General features: G+C 37.4%; 1 protein-coding gene across 1 annotated transcript; it reads left to right on the forward strand.

The window, feature by feature from the left end:
• The first annotated feature begins 2,896 nt into the window (after window positions 1-2,896).
• LOC123946064 (olfactory receptor 6C2-like) lies at window positions 2,897-3,826 on the forward strand. The gene has a single exon (XM_046011131.1). It carries the CDS (start codon window positions 2,897-2,899, stop codon window positions 3,824-3,826), a length of 930 nt encoding a protein of 309 aa, XP_045867087.1.
• Window positions 3,827-22,285: the final 18,459 nt, after the last annotated feature.

Here is a 22,285-nt window from a genome sequence, read left to right on the forward strand (position 1 = left end):
TTTGCATCCAATTATAAAATATGACCAAAAATCTTTATGCACTCATAACTAATACTTATAATGCAATTGATATATTTGGAGAAAAAATCTGAAAAGGTAAGTTCTATAATGCAAGTGGTAGCCTTATATAATTATATAAATGTTTCCTTGTGCTTATATGATTAAAATTAGCCAATGATAATAAAAATTCATATAATAAAGGATTTTATTCATAAATAAAGAATTATAATCTTCCAAATGCCATAGTGGATGTGAAAGTTTAAATCAAATTAACTATGTAACTTAAATGATACAGTTGCCCTCCTGACCAGTGTCAAATGATGCCCTAACATCCTTCTATCTCCAAAGGCACAGTCCCCACTGAAGCCAGTGTCACTTGTGTTTTTGCCAAACTTCATTACTCAGAAAATCAATGACTCTTGACTGTAGGTCCCCAAGGACCATTTATTTTTTTCATGCTTAACATTTTCTGCCAATTAAAAAGATAAGCCACATTTGACATGATGTGTGCATTTTTCTCTGCCGTTATGATTTAAAATTCATGTCTTCCACCAGTGGAGAGAGTTCCTTAGCCCTTTGAGTAATTTATTTTCTTTTCAATGATGGAGATAGTAAGAAAATATTTAGAGGCTTCTAACAGCATTAAGCCCATTACCAAAAAGTAAGTACAATAAAGTTTGTCTCTTTGACTGTGATTCCCTTTATAGGATCTAGGTTATATTTACCTCTTAGAAAGAAAATAGATTTGCATTGATAATTTTAATATTTTCAATATATCTAAGATATATGTACGAGATGTCATTTTTTTAGAATGAATTTCCCTTGTGTAGATAAATATCATTGCCTGGAGTATTGCATACATAAGATACATAAACAAATCTGTATCTAACTTAATGTAAGAAGTACTTAGGGTAATTTTGGATAGATATTCAACCCCAAATTTAAAATAAAGTGTCTTCTTATAAGAAGGAAATGAAAGTGTATTGGGAGAAACTGGAGGAGGAGACAAACTATGAGAGACTGTGGACTCTGAGAAACAAATAGAGGGTTTTGGAGGGGAGGTGCGTTAGGTGAGTGTGGTGGTGAGTATTATGGAGGGCACATATTGCATGGAGCATTGGGTGTGGTGCATAAACAATCAATCTTGGAACACTGAAAAAAATATATAAAACAAAATAAAGTGCCTTCCTATATATAGAAGTATATAAGCAGGGGTACCTGGGTGGCTCAGTAAGTTAAAGTCTCTGCCTTCATCTCAGGTCATGATCCCGGGATCCTGGAATCGAGCCCCACATCGGGCTCTCTGCTCAGCAGGGAGCCTGCCCCCCACATCTGCCTCTCTGCCTACTTGTGATCTTTGTCAAATAAATAAATAAATCTTTAAAAAAAAGATATGGTTTTTAAAAAAAAGAAGGGTATAAGCATGCACCAGTATTCCTCTTCCCATCCCTGAAAAGAACACCATAATGACTGAAACAAGAGCATCTCATGACAGAGTCCTGTGCTCGTTTTGAAAACTCATTAGAAAGACAGAATAAACAAAATCAGTTAGTTACACTTTCATGTCAACTTACTAACTTCCATCATAAAGTAGGTTGTAATATCTTGGGGGGAAATGACTATATTTTGAAAATTGGATAATGTTCAACATTTGGGAGCTGAGTAAGATTTCACAACAATACACATTATCTCAGATTCAGATGAAGCATGAAAGGAAAGTGGGTGGGCTGCAAGTATATAAATATACAAATATTCCTTTTGCATCTCACTTTGATAGAACTATCTTATAGTTGTTGAATAAAAAACTAAATGTCTTAAGAGGATTCTAACTTTTGAGTAAACCTTGATCCTCGGCAATTTTTCTATGTATTAGAAACACTGTGAATGAAGCAAATAGTCCCAAACAATTCTGCCAAAAACAATTCTGCTCCCAGTCTCAGTGAGAAGAGAACACAGTAAATTAAACAATAAACAGAATTTGCTCATAATGCAAAGAAACTCCATATGCCAGAAAACCTAAACGTTTAAGATTTTAATTGTGTATTGGACATATCTGAGTCCCTATAAGTATGACATCAATGAAAATAAAATAATTCATTCACTGGAAGTTGAGAGAGGGAAGAGAAGGCCATCATTACCTGTATCAGCAGTAAAGGTAACACAAATTCAGCAGGTAATGCAAATATTCAGAAAGATAAATATCTAGGCTATGTAGCAGGAGGTAGGGGGAATCAGCAGATTGTGAAGTTGCTCAAAAGAATTAAGCTCACTTAACCTAAAATCACACCAAAGAACAAAAATCTTCTTTTGGAACAAAGACTTCCAGTTTTGTTTTGTTTTTAAAGATTTTATTTATTTATTTGTCAGAGAGAGAGAGCACGCACAAGCAGGTGAGAGTCAGGCAGAGGGAGAAGAAGACTCCCTGGAGCAAGGAGCCCAATGTAGGAATTGATCCCATGACCCCTGGATCATGACCTGTGCTGAAGGCAGATGCCCAAGCTACTGAGACACTCAGGTATCCCTAAAGACCTCTTGTTTTGCTCTAGTGTCTATATAGTGAACCCAAGTTATATTAGCACTATTTTTCTAAAAAGACCCAAAGTGTCAAGAAAAGACACGAAATCGGGTGTGAAATTTTGTGACTCAGTTTCTCAATAGGGAAGAACTTTTTCACCCTTAAAATGACACTCCCTCAGTAATCTACTTGGTCACATGGGAAAATCCCAAGTACAGGATAGGCATAAAATGTAAATATACATATAATGTATATTTATGTTAAAAATATAATGAAATATAAAATCTTGAATCTATTTTAGAACAGTTAAAATAATCTATAATCAATAAGAACATTTATCTGAATATCACATGCAGATTGGAGAGAAGTCAGAAGTCAGTGATGAGAAACGGTACAATAACAACATTCCTTCTGCTGGGACTTACGGATGACACTGAGCTGCAAGTTCTGATTTTTATCTTTCTCTTTCTGACCTACACACTGAGTGTAACTGGAAACTTGACTATCATTACACTCACTTTTGTGGATTCCCACCTTAAAACACCCATGTACTTCTTAAAAAATTTCTCCTTCTTGGAGATCTCATTTATATCTGCCATTATTCCCAGATATTTGTATAGCATAGCAACAGGTGACAACATTATTACCTACAATGCTTGTGTCATCCAAGTGTTTTTTACTGACCTCTGTGGGGTATCAGAGTTTTTTATGCTAGCCGCCATGTCCTATGACCGCTATGTGGCCATCTGCAAACCCTTGCATTATGTGATCATCATGAGCAACAGTGCCTGCAGGACTCTCATCATCTGTTCTTGGATGGCTGGTTTATGTATAATAATTCCACCACTTAGCCTGGGTTTAAATCTAAAATTTTGCGACTCTAACATAATTGATCATTTTGGCTGTGATGCATTTCCCTTAGTGAAAATCTCATGTTCAGATACATGGTTCATGGAATGGACAGTTATAATCTGTGCTGTGCTGACCTTGAATATGACACTTACATGTGTGGTTCTGTCATATGCTTTTATCATCAAGACAATTTTTAGATTCCCTTCTGTTCAACAAAGGAAAAAGGCCTTTTCAACCTGTTCTTCCCACATGATTGTGGTCTCCATCACCTATGGCACATGCATTTTTATCTATATGAATCGTACAGCAAAGGAAAAAGTGACCATTAATAAAGTGGTTTCAGTGCTCATTTTCTCTATTTCACCTACATTGAACCCATTTATTTATACTTTGAGAAACAATCAAGTTAAGAAAGCCTTTGAGGACTCAGTCAAAAGAATTTGCCTTTCTCTCAAGTAAGTAAAAGAAATATTATTTTTAAAATATCTCAAAAACAAGAATAAATGTCCACAGACATTTTATTTTGAAGTCTATAATCTTGTTTTTCAATAACATTTATTTCTGTTACATTAATTTTCTCAACACTTTTTTAACCAACGTTCCATTGAGCTCTGCTCATGCCATTCTTGTGTTTTGATTTTTCAAACCAATATTTGGTAGTTTTGCATATCAATTTCTGAAAAACCATTCTGAAGAGAAATTAACATCTTAATTCTGTTACAATATATAATAAGAGTTATTCCTTGGGGAAATATAGGGTAAAATTGTTTGTAGCTCTTCAACATACACAATAATGATATGTAAACACATGTAATAAGAGTAATTATAGGTAAAATGTCTAAAATGGATGGATAATTACATAATTTAAAATGCATGGGAAAAAGAGTAGTGGCACTTCCAATACTGAGTAAATACATGAAAATACACTATAATGAACACACAGAAACACTGGATAAAATGTAATAAACATTCTCTTAACTCTATAGCTGAAATCATCGCAAAGTGGTCAACAGGAGATATCAAAAATAAAGATTCAACTAAAAGCATGGTAATAATCTACAAAATGACTACTGAGTGCTGAGGTGAGCATAGACTGGAGGGTGGGCACAGGACATCACATTATGGATTACGAAGGCTTAGGCTTAAAGTCTCAGGTTTAATGTGGAAATTACTTGGGACAGCACAGTAGCTGCACATTCAGTGAAAGTTTGATTTAGAAAACCAAGTTCATTTTCACAGAAAGATTACTTTGTTTCTGAAAAAAATATCATCTGCTGGGTATAGAGCTCTGAGTCAAGGGGAAAACATTCCCCACTGTATTTGATAGCCTGTGCCTACATCTAATGCAAATTAAGCTCTCATAGTCCAAATTCTGCCATAACAACCATAAAAATTTCTGTAAAGAATGAAAAATCCACATAATATAATTCCTTGGAAATTAAGGAATTTACATCAAATTAACTAATTGTTATCTGGAAAGTAATGAAATGCAGACAAGCCATCACAAATTATTTGGAGCACCGAGAAAGCTGTAGTTAGAAGGAATTCTGTTATCTTAAATAAATTCATTATTTAAAAATATATAAACTAGACCAAAAGTGAGGAATTTATACTAATGAATTTGAAAAAAAAAAAAACATTGAAAACAAAAGCAAATGAAAAATGTTACTGTGGGGAGAAACTCAAATCAATTAAATAAGTTCAAAAAATTTGAAACCCAGTTCTTTGTAAACTCTAATAGCACAGATAAACCCCACCCCAATGAATGTGATGAGTAAAAATCAGAAATGCTCCATATTTTATTAGATCTTGGATGATGACATAAGAAAACAAAATAATCATTATATAAATGGGAAAGAATAAAAACAATGGCATTTCCCTGATTTTAAAGTATTATTCATATATTGCTTTTCTGAAATTCAGACATTTCATTCAATGGATGGCATCTACTGTTGTTTATAGGCTAATTGTCAATATTTTCTTTTCAATTGTGATAAGTGGTATAATGGCATGCCTTACAATTGATGTTGTCTTAAAGTTGATGAAATTTAATAGATCTTTTTTTATATTGAGGGCATTCTTACATTCAAGGAAAACTCAAGGAACTAGTAGGAAACTAATGGAACTTGTAAGGGAATTTGGTATTCTAGCTGAAAAAATGGAAACTATTTTAAAAAGCAGGAGACTTTAATAGCAAAAAGCAACAGGAAATCAATGAGCAAATGTTATTTTGGTCATAAAAGGTTATCTTGGTTTAATTACCAAGAGAATAAATTTAACAGAGAAGTGCAGTGTGTGTGTGTGTGTGTGTGTGTGTGTGTGTGTGTGTATATATATATATATATATATATATATATATATATATATAAAGAAAGTATAAAATCTCTTAAAAATATATAAAATTTAATTAGAACAAAAGAAAGACAGCCAATACTCCAGGTTGGAAAATTTTAGTATAAGCATGTGTCTGTGTGAATGCATAGATTATTTATGTATTGCAGAGTATTTATTTTCATATAATCACTGAACATATAAAATATTAAAGGAAAACAATTTTAATGAAGGTTATCTGAAGCAGAAACTAAACAATGTAATTAGAAAGAAGAATGGGTAGAAGGAGATGAAGGAAAAAATCAAAATAAAACACTGATCATATAATCCCACTTATATATGAAGGTTTTGGTATATATACATTTGGGTGAAAATAAAGAAAATTTCTTTCGAATAGATTTTCATCTACAAAATGGTAGAATATTAAATGTCTATTACCAAGCAAAGAAAAAATACGTTGCAGGGTTTTTTGTTAATTGCTGATCAATAAAAAATAAACCCAAAAAATGCAAAAAAGAAAACCTCTTTGAATGTATAAATGTTATATATTATACACATGATTATCTCAAGAGACACAGTAAAAACATTGGACAAAATCCAGCACCCTTTTGTGATAAAGACACTTGAAAGACTAGGAATAGAAGGTAACTTCCTCAACTTCATAAAAGCATCTACAGGTAACCCATAGTTAATGGGGAAAGATTGAATGTTTTCTCCCTAAGATCAGTAACAAAAGGATATCTGCTTTCACCACTTCTATTCAACATTGTACTAGAGGGTTTTTTTTCCAGGGTAATTAGAGGAAGAAAGAAAGAAAAGAAAAAAAAAGACAGGAAATGAAGAAGGGAAATGATTTAGTATATAGAAAATCCACAAACAACTATTAGAACTAAGTGCAGCCAGATTGCAGTATATAAGATTAATAACAAAATTTAGTTGCATTTCTATACACTAGCAAAGATAGTTTAAAACATCAAATTTTCCAAAGCTACTGGAATTTCCTTTGTACTAGGCTTTCTTTTTGGTGGTGGGAAGTAAAAGAAAATATTTCCTGGGCTTATGACAGCACATCTATCTTGAGGAAGTTTATGCAATTGATTAAGTCACAAGGATTCTGTAACTGTATCCATGGATTCAATCAGCAGTGAGCAGAAGCTGTCATGAAGATTTTCAACATTACATTTATTTTAAAATTTGTGGCTGTAAGAATAATTGTAAATAAACATCGAAAGGTTACAATTAATAGCTAGAAGTATAAATAAATATGATCAATTCTGTCTTTTCAGTTATATTCTCTTTTGGTGATAATTGGGTCATGTTGTCTCTGGGAAACAGTTTTTCTCTGACTCTATAAAACTAAAAGATGTGTGTTTTTTTTTAATTAATTTATTTATTTTTATTTGCTTATTTACAGCATAACAGTGTTCATTGTTTTGGCATCACACCCAGTGCTCCATGCAGTACGTGCCCTCCCTATTACCCACCACCTGGTTCCTCAACCTCCCACCCCACCCCACCCCCTCCCGCCGCCCCTTCATAACCCTCTGGTTGTTTTTCAGAGTCCATAGTCTCTCATGGTTCATCTCCCCTTCCAGTTTCCCTCAACTCCCTCTCCTCTCCATCTCCCCATGTCCTCCATGTTATTTGTTATGCTCCACAAATAAGTGAGACCATATGATACTTGACTCTCTCTGCTTGACTTATTTCGCTCAGCATAATTTCTTCCAGTCCTGTCCATGTTGCTACAAAAGTTGGGTATTCGTCCTTTCTGATGGAAGCATAATACTCCATAGTGTATATGGACCACATCTTCCTTATCCATTCATCCGTTGAAGGGCATCTTGGTTCTTTCCACAGTTTGGCGACCGTAGCCATTGCTGCAATAAACATTGGGGTACAAATGGCCCTTCTTTTCAATACATCTATATCTTTGGGGTAAATACCCAGCAGTGCAATTGCAGGGTCATAGGGAAGCTCTATTTTTAATTTCTTCAGGAATCTCCACACTGTTCTCCAAAGTGGCTGCACTAACTTGCATTCCCACCAACAGTGTAAGAGGGTTCCCCTTTCTCCACATCCTCTCCAACACACGTTGTTTCCTGTCTTGCTAATTTTGGCCATTCTAACTGGTGTCAGGTGGTATCTCAATGTGGTTTTAATTTGAATCTCCCTGATGGCTAGTGATGATGAACATTTTTTCATGTGTCTGATAGCCATTTGTATGTCTTCGTTGGAGAAGTGTCTGTTCATATCTTCTGCCCATTTTTGGATATGATTATCTGTTTTGTGTGTGTTGAGTTTGAGAAGTTCTTTGTAGATCCTGGATATCAACCTTTTGTCTGTACTGTCATTTACAAATATCTTCTCCCATTCCGTGGGTTGCCTCTTTGTTTTGTTGACTGTTTCCTTTGCTGTGCAGAAGATTTTGATCTTGATGAAGTCCCAAAAGTTCATTTTTGCTTTTGTTTCCTTGGCCTTTGGAGACATATCTTGAAAGAAGTTGCTGTGGCTGATATCGAAGAGGTTACTGCCTATGTTCTCCTCTAGGATTCTGATAGATTCCTGTCTCACGTTGAGGTCTTTTATCCATTTCGAGTTTATCTTTGTGTATGGTGTAAGAGAATGGTCGAGTTTCATTCTTCTACATATCGCTGTCCAGTTTTCCCAGCACCATTTATTGAAGAGACTGTCTTTTTTCCATTGAATATTTTTTCCTGTTTTGTCGAAGATTATTTGACCATAGAGTTGAGGGTCCATATCTGGGCTCTCCACTCTGTTCCACTGGTCTATGTGTCTGTTTTTATGCCAGTACCATGCTGTCTTGGTGATCACAGCTTTGTAGTAAAGCTTGAAATCGGGTAACGTGATGCCGCCAGTTTTGTTTTTGTTTTTCAACATTTCCTTAGCAATTCGGGGTCTCTTCTGACTCCATACAAATTTTAGGATTATTTGCTCCAGCTCTTTGAAAAATATCGGTGGAATTTTGATCGGAATGGCATTAAAAGTATAGATTGCTCTAGGCAGTATAGACATTTTAACAATGTTTATTCTTCCAATCCAAGAGCATGGAACAGTCTTCCATCTTTTTGTGTCTTCTTCAATTTCTTTCATGAGTGTTCTGTAGTTCCTCGAGTACAGGTCCTTTACTTCTTTGGTTAGGTTTATGCCCAGGTATCTTATGGTTTTTGGTGCTATAGTAAATGGAATCGATTCTCTAATTTCCCTTTCTGTATTTTCATTGTTAGTGTATAAGAAAGTCGATGCCATGAAACGTTCCACCGTCAGAATTATTGGAATCCCTGAAGGGGAAGAAAAAGAAAGAAGTCTAGAAGATATAGTGGAAGAAGTTGTCTATGAAAATTTTCCCAATCTCATGAATGGAAACAATGTTCATGTACTAGAGGCAGAAAGATCTCCTCCCAAGATTTTAGATTCTCAAAAGTCCTCACGGCACCTTATAGTTAAAATGGGGAATTATGTTTCAAGAGAGACCCTCTTAAAAGCAGCTAGGACAAAGAGGCTCCTTACATACAGAGGAAAACCCATTAGAATAACGTCAGACCTTTCCACGGAGACCTGGAAAGCCAGGAAGGGCTGGCAAAATATATTCAGAGTACTAAATGAGAAGAACATGCAACCAAGAATACTCTATCCAGCAAGACTGACATTTAAAATGGATGGAGAGATAAAGAGTTTCCAAGACCGGCAAGGCTTAAAAGACTATGCAACCACCAAGCCGACACTGCAGGAAATATTAAGGGGGGTCCTATAAAAGAGAAAAAATTCTAAGAATATCATTGAACAGAAATATAGAAACAATCTATAGACAGAAAGACTTCAAAGGCAACACGATGTCAATAAAAACCTATCTCTCAATAATCACTCTCAATGTGAATGGCCTAAATGCGCCCATAAAGCAACACAGGGTTGCGGATTGGATAAAACGACAGGACCCATCCATATGTTGTCTACAAGAGACCCATTTTGAACCTAAGGATACACCCAGACTGAAAGTGAAGGGATGGAGAAGCATCTTTCATGCCAATGGGCCTCAAAAGAAGGCCAGAGTAGCAATTCTCATATCAGATAAATTAGATTTTAAACTAAAGACTGTAGTCAGAGATACAGAAGGACACTACATAATTCTTAAAGGGACTATCCGCCAAGACGATCTAACAATTGTGAATATCTATGCCCCCAATATGGGAGCACCCAATTACATAAGAAAACTATTAATCAAGATAAAGAGCCATATTGATATGAATACAATAATAGTAGGAGATCTTAATACGCCTCTCTCAGAAATAGACAGATCATCGAAGCAGAAAATTAATAAAGAAATAAGAGCATTGAATGAAACATTGGACCAGATGGACCTCATAGACATATACAGAACATTCCACCCTAAAACAACAGAATACTCATTCTTCTCAAGTGCACATGGAACCTTCTCCAGAATAGACCACATACTGGGTCACAAAGCAGGACTCAACCGATACCAAAAGACTGACATTATTCCCTGCATATTCTCCGATCACAATGCTTTGAAACTGGAGCTCAATCACAAGGAAAAGTTCAGAAGGAACTCAAACACCTGGAAGCTAAAGACCACCTGGCTTAAGAATGCTTGGATCAACCAGGAGATCAAAGATGAACTTAAACAATTCATGGAAACCAATGAGAATGAAGACACCTCGGTCCAAAACCTATGGGATACAGCAAAGGCGGTTCTAAGGGGGAAATACATAGCCATCCAAGCCTCCCTCAAAAACATTGAAAAATCCAGAATACACCAGCTGTCTCTACACCTTAAAGAACTGGAGAATCAACAACAAATCAAACCAACTCCACATGCAAGAAGGGAAATAATCAAGATTAGAGCAGAGATCAATGAGGTCGAAACGAGAGATACAGTAGTATCAATGAAACTAGAAGCTGGTTTTTTGAAATAATTAATAAGATCGATAAACCATTGGCCACACTAATCCAAAAGAAAAGAGAGAAAGCCCAAATTAATAAAATTATGAATGAAAAGGGAGAGATCACAACTAACACCAAGGAAATAGAAACAATCATCAGAAATTATTACCAACAGTTATATGCCAATAAGCTAAGCAACCTAGATGAAATGGATGCATTCCTGGAAAGCTACAAACTCCCAAAATGGAACCAGGAAGAAATTGACAACCTGAATAGACCGATATCTAGTAATGAGATTGAAGCAGTGATCAAAAACCTCCCAAAAAACAAGAGCCCAGGACCTGAAGGATTCCCTGGGGAATTCTACCAAACTTTCAAAGAAGAAATAACACCAATTCTCCTGAAGCTGTTCCAAAAAATTGAAGCAGAAAGAAAACTTCCAGACTCTTTTTATGAAGCCAGCATTACCCTGATCCCCAAACCAGGCAAAGACCCTACCAGAAAGGAGAATTTCAGACCAATATCACTGATGAATATGGATGCAAAGATTCTCAACAAGATCCTAGCAAACAGGATCCAGCAGCACATTCAAAAGATTATCCACCATGACCAGGTGGGATTCATCCCTGGGTTGCAAGGTTGGTTCAACATTCGCAAATCAATCAGTGTGATAGAACACATCAATAAGAGAAGAGAGAAGAACCACATGGTCCTCTCAATTGATGCAGAGAAAGCATTTGACAAAATCCAGCATCCGTTCCTGATGAAAACGCTTCAGAGTATAGGGATAGAGGGAACATTCCTGAACTTCATAAAATCTATCTATGAAAGACCCACAGCAAATATCATCCTCAATGGGAAAAAGCTTGCAGCCTTCCCGTTGAGATCAGGAACACGACAAGGATGCCCACTCTCACCACTCTTGTTCAACATAGTATTAGAAGTTCTAGCAACGGCAATCAGACAACAAAGAGAAATAAAAGGTATCCAAATTGGCAAGGAAGAAGTCAAACTCTCTCTCTTCGCAGATGACATGATTCTTTATATGGAAAACCCCAAAGACTCCACCCCCAAACTACTAGAACTCATACAGCAATTCAGTAACGTGGCAGGATACAAAGTCAATGTACAGAAATCAGTGGCTTTCTTATACACCAACAATGAAAGATGTGTGTTTTAGTATGGATATTTTAAAAATGTTATTTTTAAATGGATATTTTAAAAATGTTATTTTTAAAATGTATTACTTTGGGATAGCTTATACTCATTGATCATTTGTATGTACCAATAAATAGGAAGTCATCCAAAAGTAGCATAACTTGAGAGACATGAAGATGCACTGCTCAATGCATCAAGAGCTGAAGGAACATTAAGATATTGAACATAAGTTAATAACAATAAATGATTCAGATATAATTATATGTTTATTAATCTAGAATATGTTTAGAAGAACACTGATGTATATGTCCAGATATACCAATTATGTTACTAATGTTTATTTTTAAATCATTCCTTTAAGTATATTGATATATTTGGGGGGGAAAGACTGGAGTTTTAATGCTATAATTAAGCACTATGGGTTATATGGTTTCACATATTTTTCCTTTTTCTTGTCCAAGTATAATTTCCAAAATATAATTAATGTATTTAAATTTTCCAAATATAATTTATGTAACAAATCAGTAAATGAAGAATGTGGTTTCTTTATCTGCTGCTGTACCCTTTTGTCTCCAAGGACACTGTCTCCAAAGAAGCCACAGTTAGTGTACTCTTTTTTTACCCCAATTTTATTTCTCAGAAGATTCATTAAGGACTCTGTTCTTCAATCATCAGGGACTTTTTTTTATTCACTTAGTTGCATTCTTATCAAATAACGCAAATGTCAAGTTAGATATAGCAATTGTGCTCACAGCCCTGAGAGGTCAAAATTGCAACTTTCTTGAAACTGGAGAAGGTTACTGACATTCCACAGCCTTGTACTGTATGATTTTTTGTTTGTCTTTTTATCCCTTTTGTGATGGGGATTTTAATAGCAAACAAGGAATTCCATGTAACTGGTTGAAGATGGACACTACTGTGCATCTTGGAGTTGTGAATGTGACAGTGGATTCATAAGCAAAAGTGGCCAGAAGTTCAGATAAAAATCTTCACCCCAACTACCATCTTCAGTTTAGGAGTTTTAAAGCTTCATGTGTTTCAAAAACCAGCAGAAACTATGATTCACAGTCATAATGGTAAGTGAGAAAAAGTGTCATTTTAATTGTATTTACTTTCATGTCACCTGAGTTTTATTATGCTCTAACAAAACATGTTTTACCTATCTTTTAAAAATTATAAATGAGAGTCATACATAAATGTAATTTTCTGAGAGACTTTTATGTACAAGAATATACTGACATTTAAAAGGATTAAAATTTGATAGCTATCCAGAAATATATTACCTGTATCATCAATCTGACCAAAAAATAAGATATATATTCACATAATTATATAAACATACCCTTACTCTCTCAGAAGAATGACACATCAACCAAAGTGTCATCCTCATTAGAGATCCTTAAACCCACATCAAACATGTTTTGAAGGCAGGGTAAGCAAAAACCAATTAGTCACATTTCACTGAGTCTTTTTTAAGTGTTGTATTATACCTTATGACAACTTAGTTTAAAAAAAAACTTTTTAGAGTATAGAATAATATCCTATCGAGATAGGGCTGAGTACATTTAGTCAATACCATGATGTATGCATTGCTGAGAAATTAGAAACTGGGTTGGAGGAAGGTAGGAGATGGGCCGCAGAAATTTTTCTCCCACATATCAATTTGATTTACTATAGTAGTTGAGTGTATCTCTTGATTCCCTTAGAGTGTTCTGTCAGACCAATCAAGAGCTTAGTTCAGTTCTTTCTTCTGTTTGATATCATCGTCCTGAGGCCTTAACTGGTTTTGCTCCTTAGAGCCAACCCTGTTCCACATTAGTAAAACAATACACTAGTGATAAGCACTGAGTGTTATATGCAGCTAATGAATCATTGAACACAACATCAAAAATTAATGTTGTACTATACAGTGGCTAACTGAACAAAATTAATGTTTTAAATACATTAGTTTACATGCTAAAGTGAGTAGTCCACATATAAGTAAATTGGAGTCTCCAGGGGAAACTTTTCGTAATTCACTGTAGTAGGAAATTTCAAACCTAGAGACACTAACTTTAAATGAACATATTTGAGTCTTCACTAATTAACTGTCAATGCCTTAAAACAACCTGTGGAAGATCTAATAACAGAAACTCAGTCAAAAAATTTCATTCCAGAAACAGCATATGTGGAGGAGAGGTCAAGATGGCAGGGAAGTAGGAGTAGGCACAGTTTCAACCTGTACACTAAAGTGAGCAGATTACCTACCAAAGAACTTCGACCACCCATGAAATCAGCCTGAGATCAGAATTATACACGTCTGGATCTCTACAGGAGCAGAAGATGCCAGTGGCAGGTAAAGCTGACTGGGAGCATGGGACTGATACCGGAAGATAAACCAAAGGGGGAGGGAGTCACCAGAGGGACTTATTGGAAAGTAATACCCCAATAGGAGAGTGCCCTGCATCTGGGGACCAGCATTAACTTGGAGTCTGATTGAAAGCACTCAAAAAACAAAGAGCAAAGGATTGTGGGGGGAAATAGTGGGAACCTGGGCGGTTAGGGTCAGGGACCTAAGTCCCCGGACCCAGGACAGCCTCTCCTGGCACTGAGCCAGAGAGAGTGTGGCAGAGAAATCAGGTCTCCATCCCTGAGCCGCCAGTGCACCTGACCCGCCAGCGTGCCCGAGAAAGAGTGGGGTCTGGCTCCCGTGAGGGGCTGGGAACCTGGCCAGACGGCAATCCTGAAACTCCCGAGTCCCACACCCTCCCCTGGGAGAGGTGCTCATAGGCGCTAGCCTGGAGCTCTGGCATGAGGAAAAACCAGACATTCCCAGCCCAGGACAGCGGGAAAAATCTCAGTGTGCGATCTCTGCTCCGAACCTCTCTGGCAGTCTGGAGCTGCCTAGACAGCTACCGCTGCCCTGGTATTGGGTACAACGAGGAGCTCCTGCATCCCCAGGGACAGTGACTCAGAACCGACTCTGCCAGCAGCTCTGCAGAACATTCTGAGGCTTCTCTCTGAGAGGGAGGTCTGGGTGCAGTTTGCTCTCCTCTAAAACTCCAAAAACCATCAAAAGCTGTCAAGGCGAGAGAAAACAGATGAAAGAACATAAAAACCCCCAGAGAACAAATGAAGAAAAAAAAATTTCCTCAGAGCCCACCCCCTTGAAGGGAGGGGGAAGACCTAACTCAGGGAACATCATTGTCTGAAAACCCAGGTGGCAGGACCCTCCCCCAGAAAACCAACCAGGAAAGAAAAAAAAAAAAAAAAAAGACTACAACAGAACAACCACCACTACTTCATAAATACAACTTTTGTTTTTAACTCTTTACCAATATTCTGAGTTCTTTTTTTTTTATACATACAAATAATTTTTAACCTAATTACCATCACACGGAGATGTCCAGTACATCAAATTCATTAATAACCTTCTAACCTGAACTTTTTGATACATACACCCGTGTTTTTCTTTTGCTTTTCTATTTTTTAATTCTTTTTTAATTTTAACTCAGTTTAGTCCAGTTTATTCTTTTTTAATATTTATTTCCTACTATACATATAGAGTTAAACTTCAAGGTAATCCTCTTTCCCCAATCAATGCTACCCCTATTGGCAAACCAGTTTCTAATCCCCCTGTAACATAGGAAAGTTGAGTCCCTTAAAAAAATCAGCAAGATACATTCAAGAAGAATCAAAATAACCTTCCTCACCCACACTGAGAATTTATAACAACTCTCCCAATTTTTCCTTCTGTCAGTGTTTCTGTGAATTTGTGTTTGTCTTGATAATATATAAATCTTATACTTGGGGTTCTTTCTGATGAGGTTCTTCCCTTTTTTTTGCTTATATATATATTTATTTCTCTTGTCATATACTTTTATCAGTCTTTTTGTTTGTCCGTTTTTGGTTGTATACTTCATAAATCTTACCTTGTGGCCCATTTGGGCTGAGCCTTCTCTTTTATCTTCCCTTTCTTTCCTATCTCTCTCTCTCTCTCATTTTTTTTTCTTTTTTTTCCCTTTTTTTTCTTTCTTCTTCTCTATTTCTTTTTCTTTTCTTTTTTCTCTCATTTGGGTTGGGAACCCTGATTGCACAGAAGATCCAGGGTGCACCTTGACTGCACCACAATCGATAAGTCCAGCTGCATCTGTTCAGTCATCTCTTACCAAAATGACTAGGAGGAGGAATACCCAACAGAAGAAAAATACAGAGGATGGGCCTTCTGCAACAGAGCTAATGGCTACTGACATAGACAATATGTCAGAAAAGGAATTCAGACTAACAATTATCCAGGCAATAGCTAGGTTGGAGAAAGCCATGGATGACCAAACAGAATTGATTAGGGCAGAACTGAAAGCCACCAGGGATGAGGTTCACAATGTTAGGGCAGAACTGAAAGCCACCAGGGATGATGTTCAAATGCTCTCAATGAGTTCCAATCTAATCTAAATTCTCTAAAAGCTAAGGTAACTGAGACAGAAGATAGAATTAGTGATCTGGAGTACAAACAGATAGAGAGAAAGGATCAGGAGGAAGCCTGGAACAAACAGCTCAGAAGCCACGAAAACAGAATCAGGGAAATAAATGATGCCATGAAACGTTCCAACATCAGAATTATTGGAATCCCTGAAGGGGAGGAAAAAGAAAGAAGTCTAGAAGATATAGTGGAAGAAGTTGTCTATGAAAATTTTGCCAATCGCACGAATGGAAACAACGTTCATGTACTAGAGGCAGAGAGATTTCCTCCCAAGATTTTAGATTCTTGAAAGTCCTCACGACACCTTATAGTTAGAATGAGGAATTATGTTTCACGACAGACCCTCTTAAAAGCAGCTAGGACAAAGAGGCTCCTTACATACAGAGGAAAACCCATTAGAATAACGTCAGACCTTTCCACAGAGACCTGGCAAGCCAGGAAGGGCTGGCAAAATATATTCAGAGTACTAAATGAGAAGAACATGCAACCAAGAATACTCTATCCAGCAAGACTGACATTTAAAATGGATGGAGAGGGGGAGGAGTCAAGATGGCGGAGAAGTAGCAGCCTGAGACTACATCAGGTAGCAGGAGATCAGCTCGATAGCTTATCTAAACATTGCAAACACCTACAAATCCAATGGGAGAGCGAAGAGAAGAAGAACAGCAACTCTAGAAACAGAAAATCAACCACTTTCTGAAAGGTAGGACTGGCGGAGAAGTGAATCTAAAACGACGGGAAGATAGACCGCGGGGGGAGGGGCCGGCTCCCGGCAAGCGGCGGAGGAACGGAGCACAAAATCAGGACTTTTAAAAGTCTGTTCCACTGAGGGACATTGCTCCAGGGGCTAAACCGGGGTGAAGCCCACACGGGGCCAGCGTGGCCCCAGGCCCCGCAGGGTCACAGAAGGATCGGGGGTGTCGGAGTGTCGGAGAGCTCGCAGCTATTAGAACGGAGAAGCTGGCTGCCAAGACAGAGCCGAGGACTGAACTCTCAGCTCGGGGTTACCTTGAACTGGTCACGGGCTGGGTGAGCTCCGAGCGCGGCTAGAGGCTGGGGATACGGGAGTGATTGGGTGCTGTCCTCTGGGGGCGCACTGAGGAGTGGGGCCCCAGGCTCTCGGCTCCTCCGGGCCGGAGACTGGGAGGCCGCCATTTTCATTCCCGTCCTCCGGAACTCTACGGAAAGCGTTCAGGGAACAGAAGCTCCCAAAAGCGAACCCGAGCCGATCACTTAGTCCGGCCGCCGGTAAGGGCGGTGCAACCCCGCCTCGGGCAAAGACACTTGAGAGTCACTACAACAGGCCCCTCCCCCAGAAGATCAACAAAATATCCAGCCAGGACGAATTTCATCTATCAAGGAGAAAGCAGATTCAATTCCTAAGACAGCAGAGCAATTCCAGAGGAGGAGAAAGCAAAGCACGGAACTCATGGCTTTCTCCCCATGATTCTTTAGTCTTGCGGCTACTTCAATTTTTTTTTCTTTTTTCAATTTTTTTTCTTTTTTCAATTTTTTTTTCTTTTTTCTTTTTTCTTCTTCTGCTAAATTTCTTAAAACTTTTACCCTTTTCTTTTTTAACATTTTTTGACTAGTTCATCTAAATATATATATATTTTCTTTCTTTTTTGTATTTTTTTATTTGTTTTATTTTTTAAATTTTTTTCTTTCTTTTTTTTTTTCTTTTTTTTTCAGAAGCTGTTTTATCCCCTTTCTCCCCCCCACAATTTGGGGTCTCTTCTCATTTGGTTACAGCGCATTTTTCCAGGGTCTTTGCCACCCTTTTAGTAGTTTATTTGCTCCTTCATATCCTCTTATCTGGACAAAATGACAAGGCGGAAAAAATCACCACAAACAAAAGAACAAGAGACAGTACCGAAGGCTAGGGACCTAATCAACACAGACATGGGTAATATGTCAGATCAAGAGTTCAGAATGACGATTCTGAACATTCTAGCCGGGCTCGAAAAAGGCATGGAAGATATTAGAGAAACCCTCTCTGGAGATATTAAAGCCCTTTCTGGAGAAATTAAAGAACTAAAATCTAACCACGTTGAAATCAAAAAAGCTATTAATGAGGTGCAATCAAAAATGGAGGCTCTCACTGCTAGGATCAATGAGGCAGAAGAAAGAATTAGTGATATAGAAGACCAAATGACAGAGAATAAGGAAGCCGAGCAAAAGAGGGACAAACAGCTACTGGACCATGAGGGGAGAATTCGAGAGATAAGTGACACCATAAGACGAAACAACATTAGAATAATTGGGATTCCAGAAGAAGAAGAAACAGAGAGGGGAGCAGAAGGTCTATTGGAGAGAATCATTGGAGAGAAATTCCCTAATATGGCAAAGGGAACAAGCATCAAAATCCAGGAGATGCAGAGAACCCCCCTCAAAGTCAACAAGAATAGGTCCACACCCCGTCACCTAATAGTAAAATTTACAAGTCTTAGTGACAAAGAGAAAATCCTGAAAGCAGCCCGAGAAAAGAAGTCTGTAACATACAATGGTAAAAATATTAGATTGGCGGCAGACTTATCCACAGAGACCTGGCAGGCCAGAAAGAGCTGGCATGGTATATTCAGAGCACTCAACGAGAAAAACATGCAGCCAAGAATACTCTATCCAGCTAGGCTATCATTGAAAATAGAAGGAGAGATCAAAAGCTTCCAGGACAAACAAAAACTGAAAGAATTTGCAAACACCAAACCAGCTCTACAGGAAATATTGAAAGGGGTCCTCTAAGCAAAGAGAGAGCCTAAAAGTAGTACATCAGAAAGGTACAGAGACAATATACAGTAACAGTCACCTTACAGGCTAATAATGGCACTAAATTCTTATCTCTCAATAGTTACCCTGAATGTTAATGGGCTAAATGCCCCAATCAAAAGACACAGGGTATCAGAATGGATAAAAAAACAAAACCCATCAGTATGTTGCCTACAAGAAACTCATTTTAGACGCGAAGACACCTCCAGATTTAAAGTGAGGGGGTGGAAAACAATTTACCATGCTAATGGGCATCAGAAGAAAGCTGGAGTGGCAATCCTTATATCAGATCAATTAGATTTTAAGCCAAAGACTATAATAAGAGATGAGGAAGGACACTATATCCTACTCAAAGGGTCTGTCCAACAAGAAGATCTAACCATTTTAAATATCTATGCCCCTAACGTGGGAGCAGCCAACTATATCAACCAATTAATAACAAAATCAAAGAAACACATCAATAATAATACAATAATAGTAGGGGACTTGAACACTCCCCTCACTGAAATGGACAGATCATCCAAGCAAAAGATCAACAAGGAAATAAAGGCCTTAAATGACACACTGGACCAGATGGACATCACAGATATATTCAGAACATTTCATCCCAAAGCAACAGAATACACATTCTTCTCTAGTGCACATGGAACCTTCTCCAGAATAGATCACATCCTGGGTCACAAATCAGGTCTCAACCGGTATCAAAAGATTAGGATCATTCCCTGCATATTTTCAGACCACAATGCTCTGAAGCTAGAACTCAATCACAAGAGGAAAGCTGGAAAGAACCCAAATACATGGAGACTAAACTGCATCCTTCTAAAGAATGAATGGGTTAACCAGGAAATTAAAGAAGAATTGAAAAAATTCATGGAAACAAATGATAATGAAAACACAACAGTTCAAAATCTGTGGGACACAGCAAAGGCAGTCCTGAGAGGAAAATATATAGCGGTACAAGCCTTTCTCAAGAAACAAGAAAGGTCTCAAGTACACAACCTAACCCTACACGTAAAGGAGCTGGAGAAAGAACAAGAAAGAAACCCTAAATCCAGCAGGAGAAGAGAAATCATAAAGATCAGAGCAGAAATCAATGAAATAGAAACCAAAAAAACAATAGAAAAAATCAATGAAACTAGGAGCTGGTTCTTTGAAAGAATCAATAAGATTGATAAACCCCTGGCCAGACTCATCAAAAAGAAAAGAGAAAGGACCCAAATCAATAAAATCATGAATGAAAGAGGAGAGATCACAACTAACACCAAAGAAATACAGACAATTATAAGAACATACTATGAGCAACTTTACGCCAACAAATTGGACAATCTGGAAGAAATGGATGCATTCCTAGAGACATATAAACTACCACAACTGAACCAGGAAGAAATAGAAAACCTGAACAGGCCCATAACCAGTAAGGAGATTGAAACAGTCATCAAAAATCTCCAAACAAACAAAAGCCCAGGGCCAGACGGCTTCCCAGGGGAATTCTACCAAACATTTAAAGAAGAACTCATTCCTATTCTCCTGAAACTGTTCCAAAAAATAGAAATGGAAGGAAAACTTCCAAACTCATTCTATGAGGCCAGCATCACCTTGATCCCAAAACCAGACAAGGATCCCACCAAAAAAGAGAACTACAGACCAATATCCTTGATGAACACAGACGCAAAAATTCTCGCCAAAATACTAGCCAATAGGATTCAACAGTACATTAAAAGGATTATTCACCACGATCAAGTGGGATTTATTCTAGGGCTGCAGGGTTGGTTCAACATCCGCAAATCAACTACCAAGCCGACACTGCAGTAATATTAAGGAGGGTCCTATAAAAGAGAAAAAATCCTAAGAATATCATTGAACAGAAATATAGAAACAATCTACAGACAGAAAGACTTCAAAGGCAACACGATGTCAATAAAAACCTATCTCTCAATAATCACTCTCAATGTGAATGGCCTAAATGCACCCATATAATGACACAGGGTTGCAGATTGGATAAAACGACAGGACCCATCCATATGTTGTCTACAAGAGACCCACTTTGAACCTAAGGATACACAAAGACTGAAAGTGAAGGGGTGGAGAAGCATCTTTCATGCCAATGGGCCTCAAAAGAAGGCTGGGGTAGCGATTCTCATATCAGATAAATTAGATTTTAAACTAAAAACTGTAGTCAGTGATACAGAAGGACACTACATAACTCTTAAAGGGACTATCCGCCAAGATGATCTAACAATTGTGAATATCTATGCCCCCAATATGGGAGCACCCAATTACATAAGAAAACTATTAATCAAGATAAAGAGTCATATTGATATGAATACAATAATAGTAGGAGATCTTAATACGCCTCCCTCAGAAATAGACAGATCATCGAAGCAGAAAATTAATAAAGAAATAAGAGCATTGAATGAAACATTGGACCAGATGGACCTCATAGATATATAGAGAACATTCCACCCTAAAACAACAGAATACTCATTCTTCTCAAGTGCACATGGAACCTTCTCCAGAATAGACCACATACTGGGTCACAAAGCAGGACTCAACTGATACCAAAAGACTGACATTATTACCTGCATATTCTCAGATCACAGTGCTTTGAAACTGGAACTCAATCACAAGGAAAAGTTCAGAAGGAACTCAAACACCTGGAAGCTAAAGACCACCTGGCTTAAGAATGCTTGGATCAACCAGGAGATCAAAGATGAACTTAAACAATTCATGGAAACCAATGAGAATGAAGACACTTCGGTCCAAAACCTATGGGATACAGCAAAGGCGGTTCTAAGGGGGAAATACATAGCCATCCAAGCCTCCCTCAAAAAAAATTGAAAAATCCAGAATACACCAGCAGTCTCTACAACTTAAAGAACTGGAGAATCAACAACAAATCAAACCAACTCCACATGCAAGAAGGGAAATAATCAAGATAAGAGCAAAAATCAATGAGGTAGAAACGAGAGATACAGTAGAATGTATCAATGAAACAAGAAGCTGGTTTTTTGAAAGAATCAATGAGATTGATAAACCATTGGCCACAATAATCCAAAAGAAAAGAGAGAAAGCCCAAATTAATAACATTATGAATGAAAAGGGAGAGATCACAACTAACACCAAGGAAATAGAAACAATCATCAGAAATTACTACCAACAGTTATATGCCAATAAGCTAAGCAACCTAGATGAAATGGATGCATTCCTGGAAAACTACAAACTCCCAAAATTGAACCAGGAAGAAATTGACAACCTGAATAGACCGATATCTAGTAATGAGATTG

The sequence above is a fragment of the Meles meles genome, chromosome 7 (genome assembly GCF_922984935.1).
Source record: "Meles meles chromosome 7, mMelMel3.1 paternal haplotype, whole genome shotgun sequence".
In the NCBI taxonomy this organism is placed as follows: Eukaryota; Metazoa; Chordata; class Mammalia; order Carnivora; family Mustelidae; genus Meles; species Meles meles.